Genomic DNA, 18,916 nt, shown 5'->3' with positions numbered 1-18,916 from the left:
CCAACTATAAGGTTGCACAAACATCCATCAACCAACAGTCTCAACTTACACATTCGCTGATTCTCAGTATATTTTGGGGCTCTTTTTGTAAGATGCTACAAGATGGTGCCAACAGAATAGTAATTAGTGTCAAGGAAGTACGCCGAAGAGAATCTCGACCGAGGTTAAGCCCTTCCGCTCTTGTGGAGGAGCTAAGTTATTATTGGTTGTCACGGAGAGCTGCTTTACTAACCCATTCAAGAAGAGGCTAGCAAAACAAAGCATAACTAGTGGAGCTAAGAAGGCAAACGGAAAACAGGTTTGCTTGTTTTTTTTAAATCAAGTCTACAAAAAGTTTCCCCCTTTTGTCACCACACATAACTGACACTGGCAAGTGCCAGACGATCTCGCCGACAGTAGTAACGCTGCTGTCAGTGTCACCCGAGGACGATGAAGCGGAGCTGAGGTGAGGAGTGACACATGTTAAGAGTGTACTAAAGCAGCAAACTGGGAAATGTTGATTGTTTGCGTGTAAGATGAGCTTAAAAAAATAATTGATCAAATATGATATTCAACTGTTGTGCATATTTTGCATGCATATTTTCTTTGCGATTAGTGGGGGTTTACTGTATTCAACAAGTGCCTGAGCAAGGTTGACGTGTCATAACCAAATTTTACGACAGGGTGCGCCAAAATGCTGACTTACTTGCGTCCAGCTGCGCGAGCACTTGGTGGCTACAGATGTGTAAGGCGAGGGCGTGACCGACATGTGCTCAGGCCAATTGGGAGTGCGCAAAACAAAATGTCCCGCCCACTGTGCGGTGGCTAATCAGGATCGGACAACAATAATGAATGGAAACACGTCGGAGCCAAGAAAGAAAGTCAAGCACCAACTGCTCAAGTGCTGTTCGCGATTTTGAAATTCAGATGCGAAACACCGGCGGAAAGAAAAGAGGAAATTTACACCCGTGTTGGGGGGGAACCCGTACCAAAGAAGACTGGACTGCGAAAGCGTGAATAAATGGCATTTGGATTTAGTAAAACGAGACTACTGCACTGTCAGTTTTTACATGGGAGAAGTGGATCGTTTGGATTATTAAATTGATTACATCACTGGATTTTTTGGGGGGGAGATTTAAAATACATACATATTGCCTGACTTGGATTAAAAGAAACACTGCTGTGACAAGAGAAAATGGGTAATATTGAAAGTGTGGACGGCCAGTCGGAGATGAAGCATCACATAATGCCCCTGAAGGTGCCCATGCCGGACCCCACCGAACTGGAGGAGAAGTTTGCCATCGTTTTGGTGAGTTGTTGTGTGTTGGGTATTTTTGCTTTGCTGTCAAAATCAAATCCAACTTCAGGGCTGAATGTGTAAAAAAGTTAGCAACCCACACGAGTCTCACACGCTTGCCATTTATTACACAAACAAACATGAAAAATAAAGACATTAAAATGGAAAGAAAGAAAAACAATGGCAACTCGAAGTAGTTTTTAATGATGAGCTACTGCTTAGAAACGAGGAGACCCGTGTTGGCCCGCCCCTTTCTGCTGCCTGTTTGACCCCCTCCTCTCCTGTGGTTCTTTTGTCTCCCCCCAAAAGTCAGACAACTCAGCATTTGGCTGGAACAGTGAACTCAAGCACGGGGCAAATTGGAAGGGGGGGGGGTTATTGTATTTACAGTATTTCTTTTTAAGTGTTCAATACACAGGGGTGGGGGTGGTATGACTGTGTTGAACAAGCACATCACAGCATTGTGCTTGTGAGTACTGCAGGCTAAACATGTAAAAGCAAACACCCCCCCCCCACCACCACCACCACCACCAGCACCACCACATCACAATGAAGTAAAGCTCTTGTAATGATGAGCTCTCACTCAACACCCACTTGCGCAGTCAAGTGACAGTCATACACTGTGAAGTTTTGGGGCCTTTCCAAAATGAAGCGACTTTAACACTTTTGGTTCTTTTTTTTTTTTTTTTACTTTCCACTGGAGTTTTCTTTCACTGTTCATGACAAAGTTAATACGTTTCCACGGTGTTTTAACATCCTCTGTAATGTAACAACCTGTTTGATTTATTCTTTCAGGCATTAGCTGCCTTTATTTGTCATAGAAGTGTAATGTCATCATAACCTGCCATGTTGTTATTATGGCTTTGATTATTATCCATTCATCCATTTTCTTCACCGCTTATCCTCACGATGGTCGTGGGGAGTACTGGAGCCTATCCGAGCTGTCAACGGGTAGGAGGCGGGGTACTCCCTGAATTGGTTGCCAGCCAATCACAGGGCACATAGAGACAAATAGCCACACTCACAATCACACCTAGGGGCAATTTAGAGTGTCCAATTAATGTTTTATGCTTTTGGAATGTGGGAGGAAACCGGAGTGGCCTGAGGAAACCCACGCAGGCACCGGGAGAACATGCAAACTCCATACAGGCGGGTTCGGGATTGAACCAGGGACCTCAGAACTGTGAGGCCAACACTTTACCAGCTGACTCACCGTGCCGCCATTTAACTATTATAAAGGAGCAAATCTCTTTAGATTTTTAAAGAATAAGGGACATTTTCTTCTGACACCAAGGTAATTGCTCCTACTGTGGAAAAAAAACAATTGACTGACAATCCATTGTGCAAAGATGTACTTTATCTATGAAAGAATGAGGTCATGACATCATTTAGGGTCTCTTTCAAAGGAGATGAGCTCTGCAAAAATCCACTGAGCGCCTGCTTGTCTGCGTTTCTCAATCAGATTTATTAGACACATTACAACACAGCAAGACTCACGCCTGAGTCATTTACATGACTGTACTTTATTTTTTTTCACTTGTGACTTAAAATTATACATACAGTACATTTGCAGTCATGGCATCGCCTCCAAACAAATCCTGAAAGCCTCACATTTCTCACCATAATGCGCATCCTAAACTCGGAACTCCAGTTCTGTCACTGTTATTATGTGCAGCCACGCAGAGAAGATTTCTAGGCAAGAGGGCAGTAGACTCAACATTTATGTTTTGTTTCTGTCACTAGTTCTCCACCCTGCTCCCTAGTAGCAATGCATTTCCTTCACTTTGTGGGAAAGCATAACACGCATGTATATTTTTGTCTTCTTATCAAACAATGGTGGGCTGCTCACCTTTTGCCCGTGAGATAAAGGTACATCAGTTGGGGTTTCTCATCTTTTTTTTTTTTGGTATGTTTTTTTCCCCCAGGAACACAAGGTCACTGTTCTTTCATCTGGCAATGAGTTTGGTGCTTTTTTTATACTTCAACCAAAATATTCTAAATCAAGCACAGATTGCTTCCTGCTGTATGTTTTTCTAGCTGGCATCAAAGTGGTTGCAATAAGTTCAGAAATGGGTATTTCGACATGGGCCCGATGCATGATGGTCTTCTGGTGTGAACGGGAGTAACTGGATGTGCGTGGCGCGACTGACTGTCCTTCCCCTGGATCCCCCCCCACCCCACTCACACACACACCCACCCAACCCCCTAAAAAAAACAGACAGATCTCCCAGTGGGATGACAGCAGCCCAGAATGATGTCATGTGTGCATCAGTAAGCTTCAGCCACTGTAGTAATATTTCTGGCCTAATTACTCGAACAGGATCCATCCACAGTTTCATGCCTGCAGCTGAAAATGTAAGCCAAGCTCTGAATACCTTTGTTATACTTTTGATCCTTTACTTGTGTCTCCTGTGGCTGGAAAGAGCTACTTGGCATTTTACGTCTTTTGCCTTGGGAGTCTTCTTACCTCTTCACTGACAGTCCACTTCATTAGGCACTATTGCACATTCTTATCAGATCCAATACAAGTAAACTATGAGAGCTGCCACTGAGTAGAGTGGAGACCTCCAACAATCCCAATTTGGCTGATCATAAAATTATACACCTTTATTCATACGAGGGATGATCATAAAAGAAATGAAGAATTGAAGAAATGAAGAATTGCAACTCTTGTGTGGAATTTATTGTCTACAAACGTGTCCTGAAGTTGTGTCCAGAGGTTGAGCTATGGATTGAGATGGATCTATGCAGATGTCCATACCACAGTATTATCCATCCATCCATTTTTTGTATCATTTATTCTCACAAGGGTCGCAGGTGTGCTGGAGCCAATCCCAACTGACTTCGGGCAAGAGGCGGGATTCAACCTGAACAAGGTGCTACCCAATAGTGTGGCACATATAGACAAAGAACCATTCGCACTCACATTCACACTGTTAGAGTCTTTTGTGAAACTACCTTACATAATGTTTTTGTCACGTCCCATCAGAAACGAGAGTAGGGCCCAAATGCAGGAACTCGGAAGACGCAAGGTAGTTCAAGAAGAGACACGTTTATTGCATGCAGAGTTCGGGGATCGAGCAGGCAGTCCGGTGCACGGGGAAACAATGCAGGCAGAAGTGTCAAGGAGTCAGGCTTACAAGGTTGGTCGGAGAACGGACGAAGGTCGGTACACACAGGTTCAATCAGAAATACGAGAGTGCTGGAACGGGACATAAAGCTCAACGAACTGGCGGGAACCAGTCGTCACCGGGTCCTATATATACAGGGGATGATCCGCCCGCATGAGGAGCAGGTGTGCGCCTCCCAATTAGCGCAGCCGCGGGGGCACCCGCACAGCTCGTGCTGAAGCGGCTGGATCATGACAGTTTTGGGCATGTGGGAGGAACCCCAGAGTACCCGGTGAGAACCCACACAGACATGCAAACTCAACACAGGGAAGATTCGAACCCAGGTCCTCAGAACTGTGAGGCAGATGTGATAACCGGCCACTGTGCCCCAACACTATTAAATAATCTTCTGAAATGCCAGTACAAACAAGAAATCATAATCAAATCATTCCGAGAGGTTTCCACAGACTTCATCGTCTTTTTCTTTCAGTTTCTCGTATAAGGGGTTGCCACAGTGTGTCATCTTTTTCCATCTAAGTCTATCTCATGCATCCTCCTCTCTTAACACCCACTGTGCTTATGTCCTCCCTCACAACATCCATCAACCTTTTCTTTGGTCTTCCTCTCACTGTTTTGCCTGGCAGCTCCATCCTCAGCACCCTTCTACCAATTTACTCACTGTCTCGCATCTGAACATCTCCCGACGTCGCATCTCAGTGTATTCCTTCCGCCTCTCCTCAGTCCTCTCCAAGTCCCACTTCTTCTTCACGAATCTCTTTCCTTGGATGACTTCCTATATTTTGGGGTTCCACCACCAAGTCTCCTTCTCCCCTTTCCTACCAGAAGGAACACCAAGTACTCTCCTGCCTGCCTCTCTGAGTACCTTGGCAGCAGTAGAAGAGCTTGTTCTTCTACTACTACGTTCTTCTTGTTGTTAAAGGACAAGTGTCATCAAACGGATGATTTTTGGTATATTATTAATAAAAAACCCACACCCAATATGGTCCCTCCCATGTGTTTTTTCACCACAAAACATGAATTTGACGTATACAGTTTTTTGTAACTCCCGCCATGAAAATCCTCTCAGGGATTTGTTTTCGAGAAGAAGCAGGAAGTGAAGTAAAGTACAGTGGCGCCCCCTAGTGGACTTGTCTGTTTCCATTAGTTTTACCTCCGGGAAGGTAGCTCATTGTTCCTTCGTGTCAGCCAAAATTCCGGCTCATTGCATTGCTGTACATTGCTTTGAACACTTGGGAGAATGGAATTACCTTTCAAAAGTTAGAAAGAGACCCTGTTCGTTGTGAAAAATGGATTGCACGGGTGCAGAGGACGAGAGCTTTGTGGGTTCCAAATAACAGGGAGGTGTGTATACAGCTACTAAAAAAAATAATAGTTTGGGGTGGACCACGTAATTGGTCTCTCTCACAACATCGCAAAAGATCCACGTATGAAATGTGTTGATGTGCGCGTACAGCTAATAAAAAAAATAATAGTTTGGGGCGGACCATGTAATCGGTCTATCTCATAACGTAACAAAAGATGAAATGTGTCGATGTGCGCGTCGCCCATCCAACAATGTCTCACTCAGCCTCGTCATCGCGTACTGCAGTGACTTTGAACATACCCCTAAAAGCAACATAGCTCAGCTCCACCTCCTCCTTATATGCCACCACTGGCTCCGAAACTCAGCCACACCGGCTGAGGCGGCGCGTTTGGCGGTCACAGTTTCTGCGAAGGCTGCGCGTCGGGCTTTGTGACGGGGGCGGCTCTGAAGAACCCAGCCGAGAATGCGTTACTCAGTCGCGTGCGCGCATAAAGCGCCCTACCTCGAGTGCGAGCACCCCACTAAAGCAGCACCGCTCGGCTCTGTTATAAGCCACACCGGCCGGCTGCGATGAGCCACGATGGTTCCTCTCCGCTGCGGGAGTGAATCAGACGGGATGCGGTTTGGCCGTGATCGGATATCATCTGAATATGGCTCGAAACAATAGTGTAATATTGCCCTGAGGGCTCGAAACAATAGTGTAATATTGCCTTGATAACTTCACTCGGTTGTGTGGTGTTCTCCTTTTCGAAAAGAGCTTCGGTGTCAGAAGGGGTGTCGGAAAAATCCGAATATCTCTGTTGTTCGGCTTCAATAGTAGCAGGCGCAGTGCGTTTTCAACGGCGGACGTGACATTGACGTCAAGGACAGAGGACGCGACTAATATGGCAACCACTTGGATGTCGAGGGACACTCAGTTGCGCAACTTTGCGCATGGATGATGCACGATCCGCTCACATTTATTTTTTCGTATAGCCATTGAAGTGAATACTCTTATATGTATTTTTCATTACAATATCTATTTTAGAATGTTTATAGGGATGACAGTCCCACTTTAAGAGCTCTTTCAGGAGCTCTTCCTGTTCATCTAGAGCCTATCTCACCTCTTTCCGAAAGGCCACACAACATTCTTCCGTTCTCAACTTCCACCACCTGATTGTCTGCTCTCCCTTTGTCTTCTTAATCTTTCTACACGTTACCAGACTGTACCACTAAAAAGAAATTTCATCTCCTTCATGTAGCTGCATTATTTAAAAATTGGTTGTTGTAAAATGTCGATTCACTCCACTGCCTCAAGACACAATGAGTTGAGTCTCCAATTATCTCAAAACAATTCTCACAATCAATTCTTCAATTCGTGTGGCCATCCCTAGTAGTGGCACTACTCAGCCGAGCAGTCTGTAGTTTTTCCAGCACGTTGGTAACTCTTGCTCACTTTTTCAATTGAAACCCAATCTCTGGTTGATTCACCCAGTCAGTGTTTCCTACCTCCACATTCCCAGAACCCACTGTGGCTCCAAAATAAACTATGAGTCTGCGCTTATGAAAATGATGTGAGAGGAGTGGGTGGCACTTTCAAAGGTGCACGTCTGGCACGGATCCTCTTTCCGCGAGCCGTCCACTGCTGGATTCCTGCGCTTTAGTCGGGACTGAAGCCGCAGGAGAACTCGGGAGTGGGAAATTTCCCTTTGAACTGAGTGGCGGACTGCCACTGTTCTCAGCGCTAATGACTTTACCGCCATTTTCTTTCTTTCTTTTTTTTTTTCAAGCGGCGCACACATATTCAATTGTTTGCCGAGGGAGCGACATGGAAACAGTTTTAGCATCTGACTGCCATAGAGAGCGTCTGAAGTGATCAGTGCCAGAACAGTCGCTGACATCCAGTCGCATCATGCAAAATACACACGAGGAGGTTTAGTTCTGGCGGTGCGAATCCCTCGGTGCTTCCTCAAATGCGAAGAGAGCTGATAAGTGGAACTAATGGAGTCAAGATGTGAGAAGTGTTTACTGGGCATAAACCTCGATTAGTGTTATTTATAGCCATTCATTTATCCCCTTCACACACACACTCCTCTTTTCTGCCTCTTGTGCGTACATCTGGCCGAGGAAGAAGGGGATTATGAGAGTTGGGTGAATACAGTTATTTTTGGCTTTTAGTCGTCCACCTGGCGGTGTGCGCCCCTCAGGCTACAATTCCCTGAGTGGGCCGCATTTTATGGAGGGTTTTAGTGCTTCTGTAATTCTGTCCCCGCAGTTATTTGGTAAGCCGAGTTCAAGTTAAAGTGCACGACTGAGCAGATACGGCATGTCTGCAATTATCATACAAAGTGTGGCTTTATGTGTAAGGCTCAAGTCACATCGTGGAGTAACAGTCAGACACGGGAAATGTTTGACATAATTTAAGATTCATGCATGCGCGTGTGCGGCTACGTGGACGGTGGTAGGCCGCTCTTGTGCGTTGTGTACCCTGCGAGGTTGTAAATTGGAGAAGTTGGGTTTCTTCCTTAGTACAATGGGGACTCTGTCTCTCGATAGGTGTTGTTTTAGAAAGGGGCCTCATCCCCCTGGTGCCTTTTGTGCCGCTGTACACTTTATTTTTTTAATGTGGGATTATTATACGCCAGTATTTTTCATTTTTCAGCTTTACGTGCCGCTACTGATGTGTTTGTTTATTTATCACAATTTCTGAAATGTGTGCTAATTCTCGTCAAATGTCTGCTTCGTACTCGAACCTCCTCTGTGAATTATTAGACTTCTATGCCATCACAGTGTTGGGTTACATTTATTGCGCCTTCTCGCGGGCTGAGCCCCCCCACCTTTTTTTTTTTTTTGAACTGGGCAGCTCGTGGCAAAGCTTGGCCGCCATGAGTAACTGAGGCATTCATGTACCTGCATTCCTGTCATTCCTCATAAATACCGTCCGTCGGCGGGGGCTTCCTTAAGCCCCAGATGGACACGTAGAGGAGAACAAACAGGATGTCGGTCTGACAGCAACGAAGGAATACTTCCTTTCTCTGATTCTCGACCAGTCCCTGCAGTTATTTATAACTCATTTGCTTATGCTTCTGTTTATGTTTTTAGATTTTCCGTAGTTTCGGGTGCCAGTTGATTAAAGGCATCTCGAAAAAACTGCATTTAAAGTTCACTTAATGGATATTCGGAGCCCGATGAACATCTGGCTCAGTCACGACCTTCAGCTCAGGATATTTCATTCTTTCTCACTTGGCCGTTATCTCTAGCTTGAAGCCAGCTGTAAACGCCATCAATCAATTGTCAGGAATATATGCCATTTAACCCACCTTGTGTTGGCAATAGAGGCCAACAAGGTCCATTTGTTCAAAAAAAAAAAAAGGAATAGGGAGAGAAATTTGTCCCTCTCACCAAAGTGAGGAGATTGATATGGGAGTAGAAAGTGAGAAAGGAAGCCCCGCGGCTGTTAGTGTTGTTGTCTTTGCCTGCAAATTCAATGCGGATTTCACACTCTTTAACTGGAGTTGTAACGCTTATTAAGGGAACTTCGAGCTTTCTCTTTGAACCATTTGTCCACCACTCGGCCTGTGAGACGGTTAGCTGACTGATTGAGTCATACGTCGTTGAATCCAACAGGAGACACTTCTTGTAATTGGTAATTATGTAGGCTCTTCGTCAATCAAATATTTGCAAACAACCTTTCAAACCTAAAGGAGTGCCTTTGAAAGTGTTGAGTAATCAGATGTTGTACCCCTTTTTCTGAGATTAATGGAGTGAACCATCTCATTATTGTACAGTACTTTTAAATTGAAAGTGGTTTGAACAGTGTACTGAAACTTAGCATCGTGCTCAAAATGTGCATTTGTTTTCTCATAACAGAGCTATGTTGTTGTTTTTATGTCCACTTTCAAGATACTTTTTTCACTTACAAACCTAAGCTACCAAGTGTAAATCATAAGAGGTGTTAGATATTTAAGAAGAGTAATCTGTTTTTGAAATTTAAAAAAAATCCTTTCACTCTGTGTGCTTTCTGCTGGAACAGCCATGTCATGTTTGCACATTCTGCATGTTGGGAATGTTGGTTTTAAAAACCAAAAAATTCTCAAGCACACTCGCTACTCTAATGAGAATCAGCGCGATAGAAATCAGATGCATGCAAATAATCACGGACCTCCTTGAGTGCGGTACAAAAATTCCCTCCTCTTGTTCTGCTTTGATAGCGCGGTTGGAAAAGTTTAAATTCCTGCTGGAGCCTGACTTTTTTTCTGGTTGTCCCTCACTTACCCTGTTGGACATTCCAAAATTGAATTTTAAAAGTAGCCATTTGTTGTGTAGTATATTTCATAATATGATGAACCATACGGTTTCATAGTCATAAAGGCCCTTTGAGGGAAACCATACCAACAAAAATGAGTTACCCTTGCGTTAATACGTTAATGGGCTTTTAATCGAGTACTCGTATCCCAGTGTTTGTTTGCAAACAAGCATCAAGAGGCGCAGAAACTCTCAGGCACATCGGCTTTGTTCGGTTCCAGTCTTCTGGTATCTTTGTGTAAGATTCTGGCTTTGTTGTGACCACCTAGTTCAGATTACCAGTCCACAGAGCGACAACCTGATCGGATGTCTGGTCAGAGAAAGGGGGGCAGTGTTTTCTCACACTCTCAGCTCTTAACCTCAGAGCTGGAAAAACACCCACGATGTATTTGCAGATTGTTTTGGTGGATGTGCAAAGACAGACGTTGGTCGTATTACAGTGTCATTATTACAGCTTTGAAAGAAACCTGAGATGAATCACGAAGGACAGTTTTTGATTTCCTGACTTGTTCAGGAAATCTCGGCAGCGGTGTGACGACAACAGCTGCCACGCTGACCCCGTCTCCTCCTATTGTTTCGCCAAAAGTAGGAAAGAGAAAATAAGCCAAACAATGTCTGAAAGATTCATTAATAAAAAGCCAGCCAGTTGAGTGTATTAGATGTTGGGCCAGGTCACAAGTGTGTCATATGTGTGTCATTCCTACGGCTCACCAGAACGGTTGACGTCATCGCTCGGGTCCCCCATTGTTTCTAAAACCATGCAGTTTGTCATCTCAGGGCTGGGTTGATGGGATTTTGTAGGCGTAGGAGACTATTTATGTTCATTTCATTTTTCTAACTTTCATTTTCCCAAGATACACTCCATCTGAGTTACGACCAGGCAACCCTGGCATAGCCTACCACTATTTTTCCTCATTTTAATAGCCTAAAATATGCAACAGTTATTAGGCCTCATATTCATTCTGTTTTCTTTGCGTCCTTGTTGGCTGCAGCTTTTTATCGTCTTCCTCACAGACATAGGAATATTGTACTTGCTTTATAGCAGGGGTCTCAAAGTGGTGGACGGTATTTTGTGGCCCCCACTTTAATATGAAAGTTTAATGTTAGTGCGGCCCTCAAATTTTATATGAATATCACTTTTACGGTGTTGGGTGCGGAGCAGACGAACCGACTAATTAGCGTGGGGTATCTGGTTTTTGGGGGTGTGGCATCGATTGGTACTGATGCAAATAGAGGAACATTTTTCAATGAATGAAAACTACAGCATTGGCATAGAGAGGTTTACTAGTACTTTTGCACACTAGCTGTTCACACCAGCGTTCTTACTTTGTGTTAAAAAAAAATTACGTTTGAGAAGATTTGATTTGTTTTTATAATTTCCAATTGAATTTGCGCACACTTGCACGTGCGCCGAGATTGCAGGCCACCCTTAGCCAGACTGCCTCAAGCGGCCCCAAGGTCATTTGAGTTGGAGACCTTTGTGTTCTAGGGACAGTGTGTTAAGACACACTTTTTAATCGATAATCAATCAGAAGTACTTTGTTACTCAGTTTCCTGTTTTTTATTTAGCCTACTGATGCATTCAGAACCATTGTATCCTTGGAGAAGAACTTTTTCTTTTCCACTTGCACAAAGTGAGGTCAGTTAAGCCAGAATTGAAGATTCTAAATTCCTGATAGGTGTGAACAGTGTGTAAGTCTTAGTTAGTTGTCAATATGTGCCCTGCCATTGACTGACAGCCAGTCCAGGTTGTACTCCAACTGTCATCCAAAGTCAGCTGGGCCAGGCAGCAGTTCACGCGTGGGGTGGAATCCCTTTGCATTAAACCTTTAGTCATTTTTGGAATGGAAAATGGATGGCAATTTCAGATTTAGGCTGAGTACAATTGAACACGTTTTAACTGCAAAGCAACATTGGTCATGTTTATCATGAATTGGCTTTACAAGAAGAAACCCTTTTGCTGTAAATAGCTCTTCGCTGTTTGTAACCATTACAATTGAAAAATGACCACACCTTTGTAATAGAGAGGTGAACCGAGCTGACGTATGGTTGTCTTCAGCCGGGGTCCTTGGTCCATCTTTCGGTCGAGCCTTCTTCCCGGGGCACCGCCCAAATGAGCAGACGCTGGGATTTGTTAAGGGCGTAAAGCGGGCCATCTGGGTCTGCATCTGAGCTGCTCTGTTGCGGACGGTCCAGCCGCCCACTCTTTTCCCTCCGAGCTGATGACAACCACGTCTAGTCTGTGAGAAAAAGGAAAGACTTTTTTTGTGTGTGTGTTTCCAACTGAGATAAAGCAGCAGAAGCACACTGTAAAATTATATTAAGAGCCATTAAGGAAGCGGACATAATTGAATAAAGGGTCTATTTTTACTCCAGGTTTGAAGTACATATACAGTTTAAAACAATTCACAGGTGTCCTCATAAAAGGTTTTTGACATTCCTCCATCAAAATACACAATGGACAAAGAATTGCTGCACACTCATTTTCCACTTGTTACACTTGTTGATGTCAGTTGTTTTTTGGGAGGCAGTTTTGTCTCATGTAAATGCAGTTTGGCTTTCATAACAATGGCAATTGGGAGCGCAGCGGGGGCACGCCACGAAACAAGCAGCTGATTCGGGGGTTTTTTTCTTAAAAAATGTGACAAGCAACAAATTTTGTCTGTCGGTGGTGCTACCGGACTCTTGCGTATCTGAAGCTGCCCCTCCACCTCCAGACTGGAAATGAATCACACTTGCATGAATCAATCCGCCACTGGATGATTTAATAATATTCTCCCACACTTTCAGAAATCGGCAGACTAGAAAATATTTACTTGGTTGTTTCATTTCACATTTGGTGAATAGGCCATCCAGAGTCTCAACTATTTGTACACAATCTGAGCAATTCAGCTGGCACAATTTGTCTGTGCGGTTTGGTAGGTTGGATGGAAAATACATTGGAAGTTTTAAGGGGGGGCTGAGGTAGATGTTCTGGTATTTAGCTGACTATTTTTGTTCATGTCATGACTGCTGAAAAGAAAGATTGATTTTGTTGTAAACATCTTTCTGGCATTTTAACCTTCTGCAGGATCAACTTTTAGGAGCGAGCAGGGTTGAGTTTGGCATATGTAAAGCAGAGAAAGATTTTGTAGGAAAACATCAATCCCTCTTTTCCTGTTGTCTCCCTCCAATTCTCCAAGGGGAGTTGAAGGTCATAAAGTCGTTTCAGGCAAGGTTGTAAATCAGATCGGATTAGGCCGCCGTCCACTTCAGGGCCACTGGACTTGCCACATTAAGTTACCATTTGTGCTCCAGTATTTCCACCCCGATATTTCGCCTTATTTGTAGGGATTGCAGCGGCATTGCTGACCTAAGCCATAATTTATTAATAATTATAATTAGGACTGTGAAAATATTGTATGACAAAATTTTGAAATTCTGGAAATAGAGACAAAATTGAACAATTTGTTGCGGGTGTGAATTTTTATAGGTTGGCAGCTGTGCATTGCAATTTTTTCTGTTGTTGGTTTTGGGTGTCTGGAACGGATTAAATGCATTTCCATTTATTTCAATGAGGAAAGATGATTTGAGATGGATCTTCTGTGTTAGGAGCGTGGTCTTGCAACCAATTGAATTTGTATTTCGAGGCATCACAGCAATTCAAATTTATTAACAGCCAGTGGACGACATGGTTACATTGAATAAGTGAAAATATAGCAGTTCTCTTTTTTAGATGTAGATGCTTTTTATGCAGGCTCTGCAATTGGCTGACAAACAGTTCAGGGAGTACACCGCTTCCTTCCAGTTGACAGCTGGGATAGGCTCCAGCATTCCCGCAACCCTTGTGAGGATAAGCGGCTAAGAAAATGGATGGATGAATAGTGTCCATGGATTTGAGTGCATGTGGCCTGTAATTGGTTAGTGACTAGCAGCTAAGATGTGTACGGATGGATGGATCAATGGATGCTTTGTATGCACTTTTTGATCACATTATAGATATTTGTTATCTCCACATACATAGCCAAATAAAACGACAGAAAAACAGAAGTGTCTGTGATTGTGTCCCCCAAGTAGTTCAGCGGCCGCAGTGATGAAAAGAGATACTGTCGGTCATGGAACCAGTTCATCAAGTTGTGTATTGTACTTGTACTGCATTTTGCGCTGAACACTACCAGGGGGCAAACTGTGACCCTGACAACCAACTATTGTCAGCCATTTTTTATAAGGAGAAAAAAAAAGTGTCAAATGTCAAAGGATGGGAATGGCACGACACCAAATCAAAACAAAGCTTCGCATTGATTGGAGTGAAGTCAAAAGCAGAAGAGCCTCGTTGGAGGAGAATACGTGGGTAGCCAAACATTTTTCACATTTCTGTAGTATTTTACCCCTAAAATGGGCCGAGCAATAAATAACATGCCTCGGCTTGCTCCCTTGCTTCTTTTTTAACTTCTTATAAACACAGGAAGTGCAAGATTGTATCAGTGCTGGAAAAAGCGAAATGAAGTGCACTAAATTCACTTACTGGGCTCAAATTACCTTGTTCCGGTCTTGAAGGAAATACCTCTGTGCTTCTTGGCCTCTTGTTCTTACTTTTTTTTATTGTTTGTTACAGTTTTTCACCCGTTTTAGCTGTTCAACTTGACACGTTGGCGCCTCAGGTGTCAACTGACGTGGTGTTTTATGACTCCCGTGTATCACCCAGTGACTACTTCTTACACTCCAATTTTTTTTCCATCTTTTTGAACCCAGTAAAAATACATTAGATGTTATATTGCACAATGGATTCTTGCTTATGTGTCTGCTCTATTTGCTTTTCACGTATTCAGGGTCAAATAAGTACTCTCATTCTTTCCCTGCGCTTTAGTATGTATGACTGGCTAAGAAAACGGGACAAACCTCTCGGCACCAGACCCGCACCGATGCCAGGGCTGATACTGTATCTGGCTTTCATACAGTTTTGTTTTTTTGTTGACCTCACAATCAGTCTCATGTAACGTGATCTGCGTGGCATCAAACAAACAACAAGTGCAATTGGTAGTTGTCATGTATTGTTTACATTGTATCAAAAACTGAAGGATGTTTGTTGTTTTTTTTTTTTAAATGGGTTGAATGTCATGTTGAACGTACTGATTGATATTAATGAAGGTTTCAAGATGGTGAGATAGCCGTAGGTGGCATATTTCCCAGAAGAACTAAAAAAAATGGTGTGTGGTGGGGGGGCTGGAGGGGTTTGACTAGACAAGCAAGTTGTAATCAAATTTAGTTCCATAAACAGCACACATTCCTGATGTAATTCTGGACATCTGGTATACATGTTGCTTCTCTCTTCTCTTTTTTTTTCTTGCGTGGGTTTTGTTAAGCACAATTTATTAACGTGTAACATCTGCACATTTGTTTCATTGATAGCTTCCAGCAGTTGTTAGCTTGAATTGTTTATTTTTGTACAATGGTCAAAAGTTTTACAACAGCACGGTTTTTTAAAAATTGAAAGTCAAACTGTTCAATTGCAGCGAAAAGTTGTAAACATTACAAACATAAGTATGGAACTGCCAGGTGTAAAAAAAAAAAAAAAAAAACATATTTATCTAAACCTTTTAAATTGTTCATTTAAATTTTAATTTCAAGCTGCTTGACTGTTGCCGGTCATTGCTTAACAAAAAATGCAAGGTTTTCCAAGATTAATGAATGTGATCATTGTCTTTGCAAAGATAATAATGTTCAGTTTTATGGTAACTGGTGCACTTCTTCATCTTAATAAACCTTGGAGATATTAGAAACACTAATTAGTATGATACACTAAACCACAAAAAAAAAAATAACAGCCACAATAATAAACATATTGTGAAATTTATGTCTCCAAAGCCAAGCATTAATTGACCTGTAGAGGCAGAATTTTGCGTACAGTTCATGTTTTTGAGCTCATTAGATTATGCAAGTGGCCCGTGTGTGTACGTGGAACCACTAGCGCTGCACTTGTGTGTTTTTTGGCTCACTGCAGACAACGTGATTCACCAGCAGGCAACGTGGCTCCAATGTGGCAAAGTCAGCTAAAAACGCTTGTGTGATATTCCTGTAACTGTCATGGGAACAAGTGTTTTTCCACATACATATTGACCGGCTACGTGATTTATGTTGGCTTCACAGATCAGTCGTGGTTTCAGGCTTGAGGCTGCGTTTTGACAGGTTGCTTGTGGTCAGACAGGCTCACGAGGGCACCGTTGATGTGGGTGTAAATGGGGGTTACCGGTGCAAACAGTCCTTCATGTTTATTCTAAGGGAATCCCATCACATTTTGCATACTACCACTTGAGGACTTCATTGGTCCTAAAATATCATTCGAAAATAAATGAGAGCAGTTTGAGTTTAATTTGCCTCGGTTGCCTCAGGATGTGTGCTGCCTTTTTTTTTTTTTTTAACTGCAGTATTAGATGACACAGCTCTTGTGTTCTGATTGTGGTCGCGATGGTTAAAGGGCAAGCGTGGCCTCAATATTGAGACACGCACTGCACCTGAGGTCCCTCTCCTGTGGTACGGTGCCAAACATAAATACAGGAAGTGAGATCATAATGAAAATCCCCCAAATTTAAACTGGGCTCTGACGTTAGTAGCACAGGCCTATAAAGTTTCTGACACCCACTCAACCATTAGGAATTGTAAAATTAACACACATAGCTGACTTTATTGGCGAGTCTGGGCTTAGATTGAATAATAACTGAGAAAATTAACCCAGTGAGTAACACACTAGTTCATTCATGACATGATTGGACACAATGATGGAACCAGTCCTATTAAATATAATATTGTATCATATGTTGGGTAACTTTGCCTATGACAGAGTACCAAGAGAGGAACTGTGGTACTGCATGCGTAAGTCTGGTGTGGCAGAGAAGTATGTTAAAATAGTACAGGACATGTATGATGGCAGCAGAACAATGGTGAGGTGTGCCTTAGGTGTGACAGAGGAATTTAAGGTGGAGGTGAGACTGCATCAGGGATCAGCTCTGAGCCCCTTCCTGTTTGCAGTGGTAATGGATAGGCTGACAGATGAGGTTAGACTGGAATCCCCTTGGACCATGATGTTCGCAGATGATATTGTGATGTGCAGTGAAAGCAGGGAGCATGCAGAGGAACAATTAGAAAGATGGAGACATGCACTGGAAAGAAGAGGAATGAAGATTAGCCGAAGTAAAACAGAATATATGTGCGTGAATGAGAAAAGTGGAGGGGGAAGAGTGAGACTACAGGGAGAAGAGATAGCGAGGGTGGACGACTTCAAATATTTAGGGTCAACAATCCAGAGCAATGGTGAGTGTGGTAAGGAAGTGAAGAAACGGGTCCAAGCAGGTTGGAACAGCTGGCGAAAGGTGTCTGGTGTGTTATGTGACAGAAGAGTGTCTGCTAGGATGAAGGGCAAAGTTTACAAAACAGTGGAGAGGCCGGCCATGATGTACGGATTAGAGACGGTGGCACTGAAGAAACAACAGGAAGCTGAACTGGAGGTGGCAGAAATGAATATGTTGAGGTTCTCGCTCGGAGTGACCAGGTTGGATAGGATTAGAAATGAGCTCATTAGAGGGACAGCCAAAGATGGATGTTTTGGAGACAAGATTCGAGAGAGCAGACTTCGATGGTTTGGACATGTTCAGAGGCGAGAGAGTGAGTATATTGGTAGAAGGATGCTGAGGATGGAGCTGCCAGGCAAAAGGGCGAGAGGAAGACCAAAGAGAAGGTTTATGGATGTGGTGAGGGAAGACATGAGGCAGTTGGGGTTAGAGAGGAAGATGCAGGAGATAGGCTAAGATGGCAAAAGATGACACGCTGTGGCAACCCCTAACGGGACAAGCCGAAAGGAAAAGAAGAAGAAGAAGATGTTGGGTAACTTAAGCCAAAGTTGAAATAGAAATATGGAGCACAAACCAATTTTTAGCACAATTTGTTTGTTTACAAGCAGGAGTTAAATAAACAACCTAAGTTTCATGACATCGAGACATTGAAATTGGTTTCATTTTGCAGTTCTGGATGAAGGGAATTAAATCACCTGTTGTAAAATGGGGATTTTTGACATTTCCCTTCATTTCTCAGTCAATAAAGTGCAGATATTCATGTCAAGTTTGTTAGTGATTGGCTAGCATGAAGGTGCTGACTCAAATGATAATTATTCATATCCCGAAGTTATTGTTTACGTGTATAGTGGCATTTAAAAAAAGTATTTGCCTCTTTCTCAATTTTTTTTTTTGGAATTTCCCCACTTTTATATTTAAGCTCATCACCCTAATGTATTCATTCACCGTATTAAATAAAATCACCGGGTAAACTTGGGTTATCTTTGTCTGATATTTCGATCTTAAACATTAGAGTGGGGAAACTGCAAAAAAAAAATAAATAAATCATTTAAGAAGGGGACAATCCTTTTTCATGGTACATGTGGATCCTTTTTAAGACGCTAAGCTGCGTCAGTTCCATCCAACTAATTTCCATAGCACTTATCCTCACTAGTGTTGCCAGCCGACTGGTCGAGAGGTGGGCTACAATCTGAAGTGGCCGTCGGCCAATCGCAGTCATCAAAGTTAAACTTACTTTATTGTACCAGACGCTGTGATAACTGGCTTTAATAACTCACTGACATTTTTATATAATGTGCACTGTATATATTTTCAGAACTCTATGAACCTGCCACCAGACAAAGCCCGGCTCCTCAGGCAGTATGACAACGAGAAGAAGTGGGACCTGATTTGCGACCAAGTACATTCAGATGAACTCAAGTGACGTCATTCGACTTAATGAACAAATGAAATGACGTGCATTTATCTCGCTTGGCCCACAGGAGAGGTTCCAAGTGAAGAATCCACCGCACACTTACATCCAGAAAATACGAGGCTACCTCGACCCCGGTGTCACCAGAAAGGTTGGGAACTGATTTCACGACAAAGCGTCTGATCG

At 43.1% G+C, this 18,916-nt stretch overlaps 1 protein-coding gene across 3 annotated transcripts in view; it reads left to right on the top strand.

Annotated features, from left to right (window-relative positions):
• The first annotated feature begins 836 nt into the window (after positions 1-836).
• fmnl3 (formin-like 3) overlaps positions 837-18,916 on the top strand; it is a 40,770-nt gene continuing 22,690 nt past the window's right edge. For all 3 annotated transcript variants that reach the window (XM_061828499.1, XM_061828481.1, XM_061828490.1), the window contains exons 1-3: positions 837-1,288; positions 18,635-18,718; positions 18,801-18,881. In XM_061828499.1, the coding sequence (XP_061684483.1) occupies positions 1,175-1,288; positions 18,635-18,718; positions 18,801-18,881 (279 nt within the window). In that variant the 5' untranslated portion in view covers positions 837-1,174. The remainder of the gene's footprint in view (positions 1,289-18,634; positions 18,719-18,800; positions 18,882-18,916) is intronic.

The sequence above is a fragment of the Syngnathoides biaculeatus genome, chromosome 2 (genome assembly GCF_019802595.1).
Source record: "Syngnathoides biaculeatus isolate LvHL_M chromosome 2, ASM1980259v1, whole genome shotgun sequence".
NCBI classification, from domain to species: domain Eukaryota; kingdom Metazoa; phylum Chordata; class Actinopteri; order Syngnathiformes; family Syngnathidae; genus Syngnathoides; species Syngnathoides biaculeatus.
This window is presented reverse-complemented; position numbering and strand designations above follow the sequence as displayed.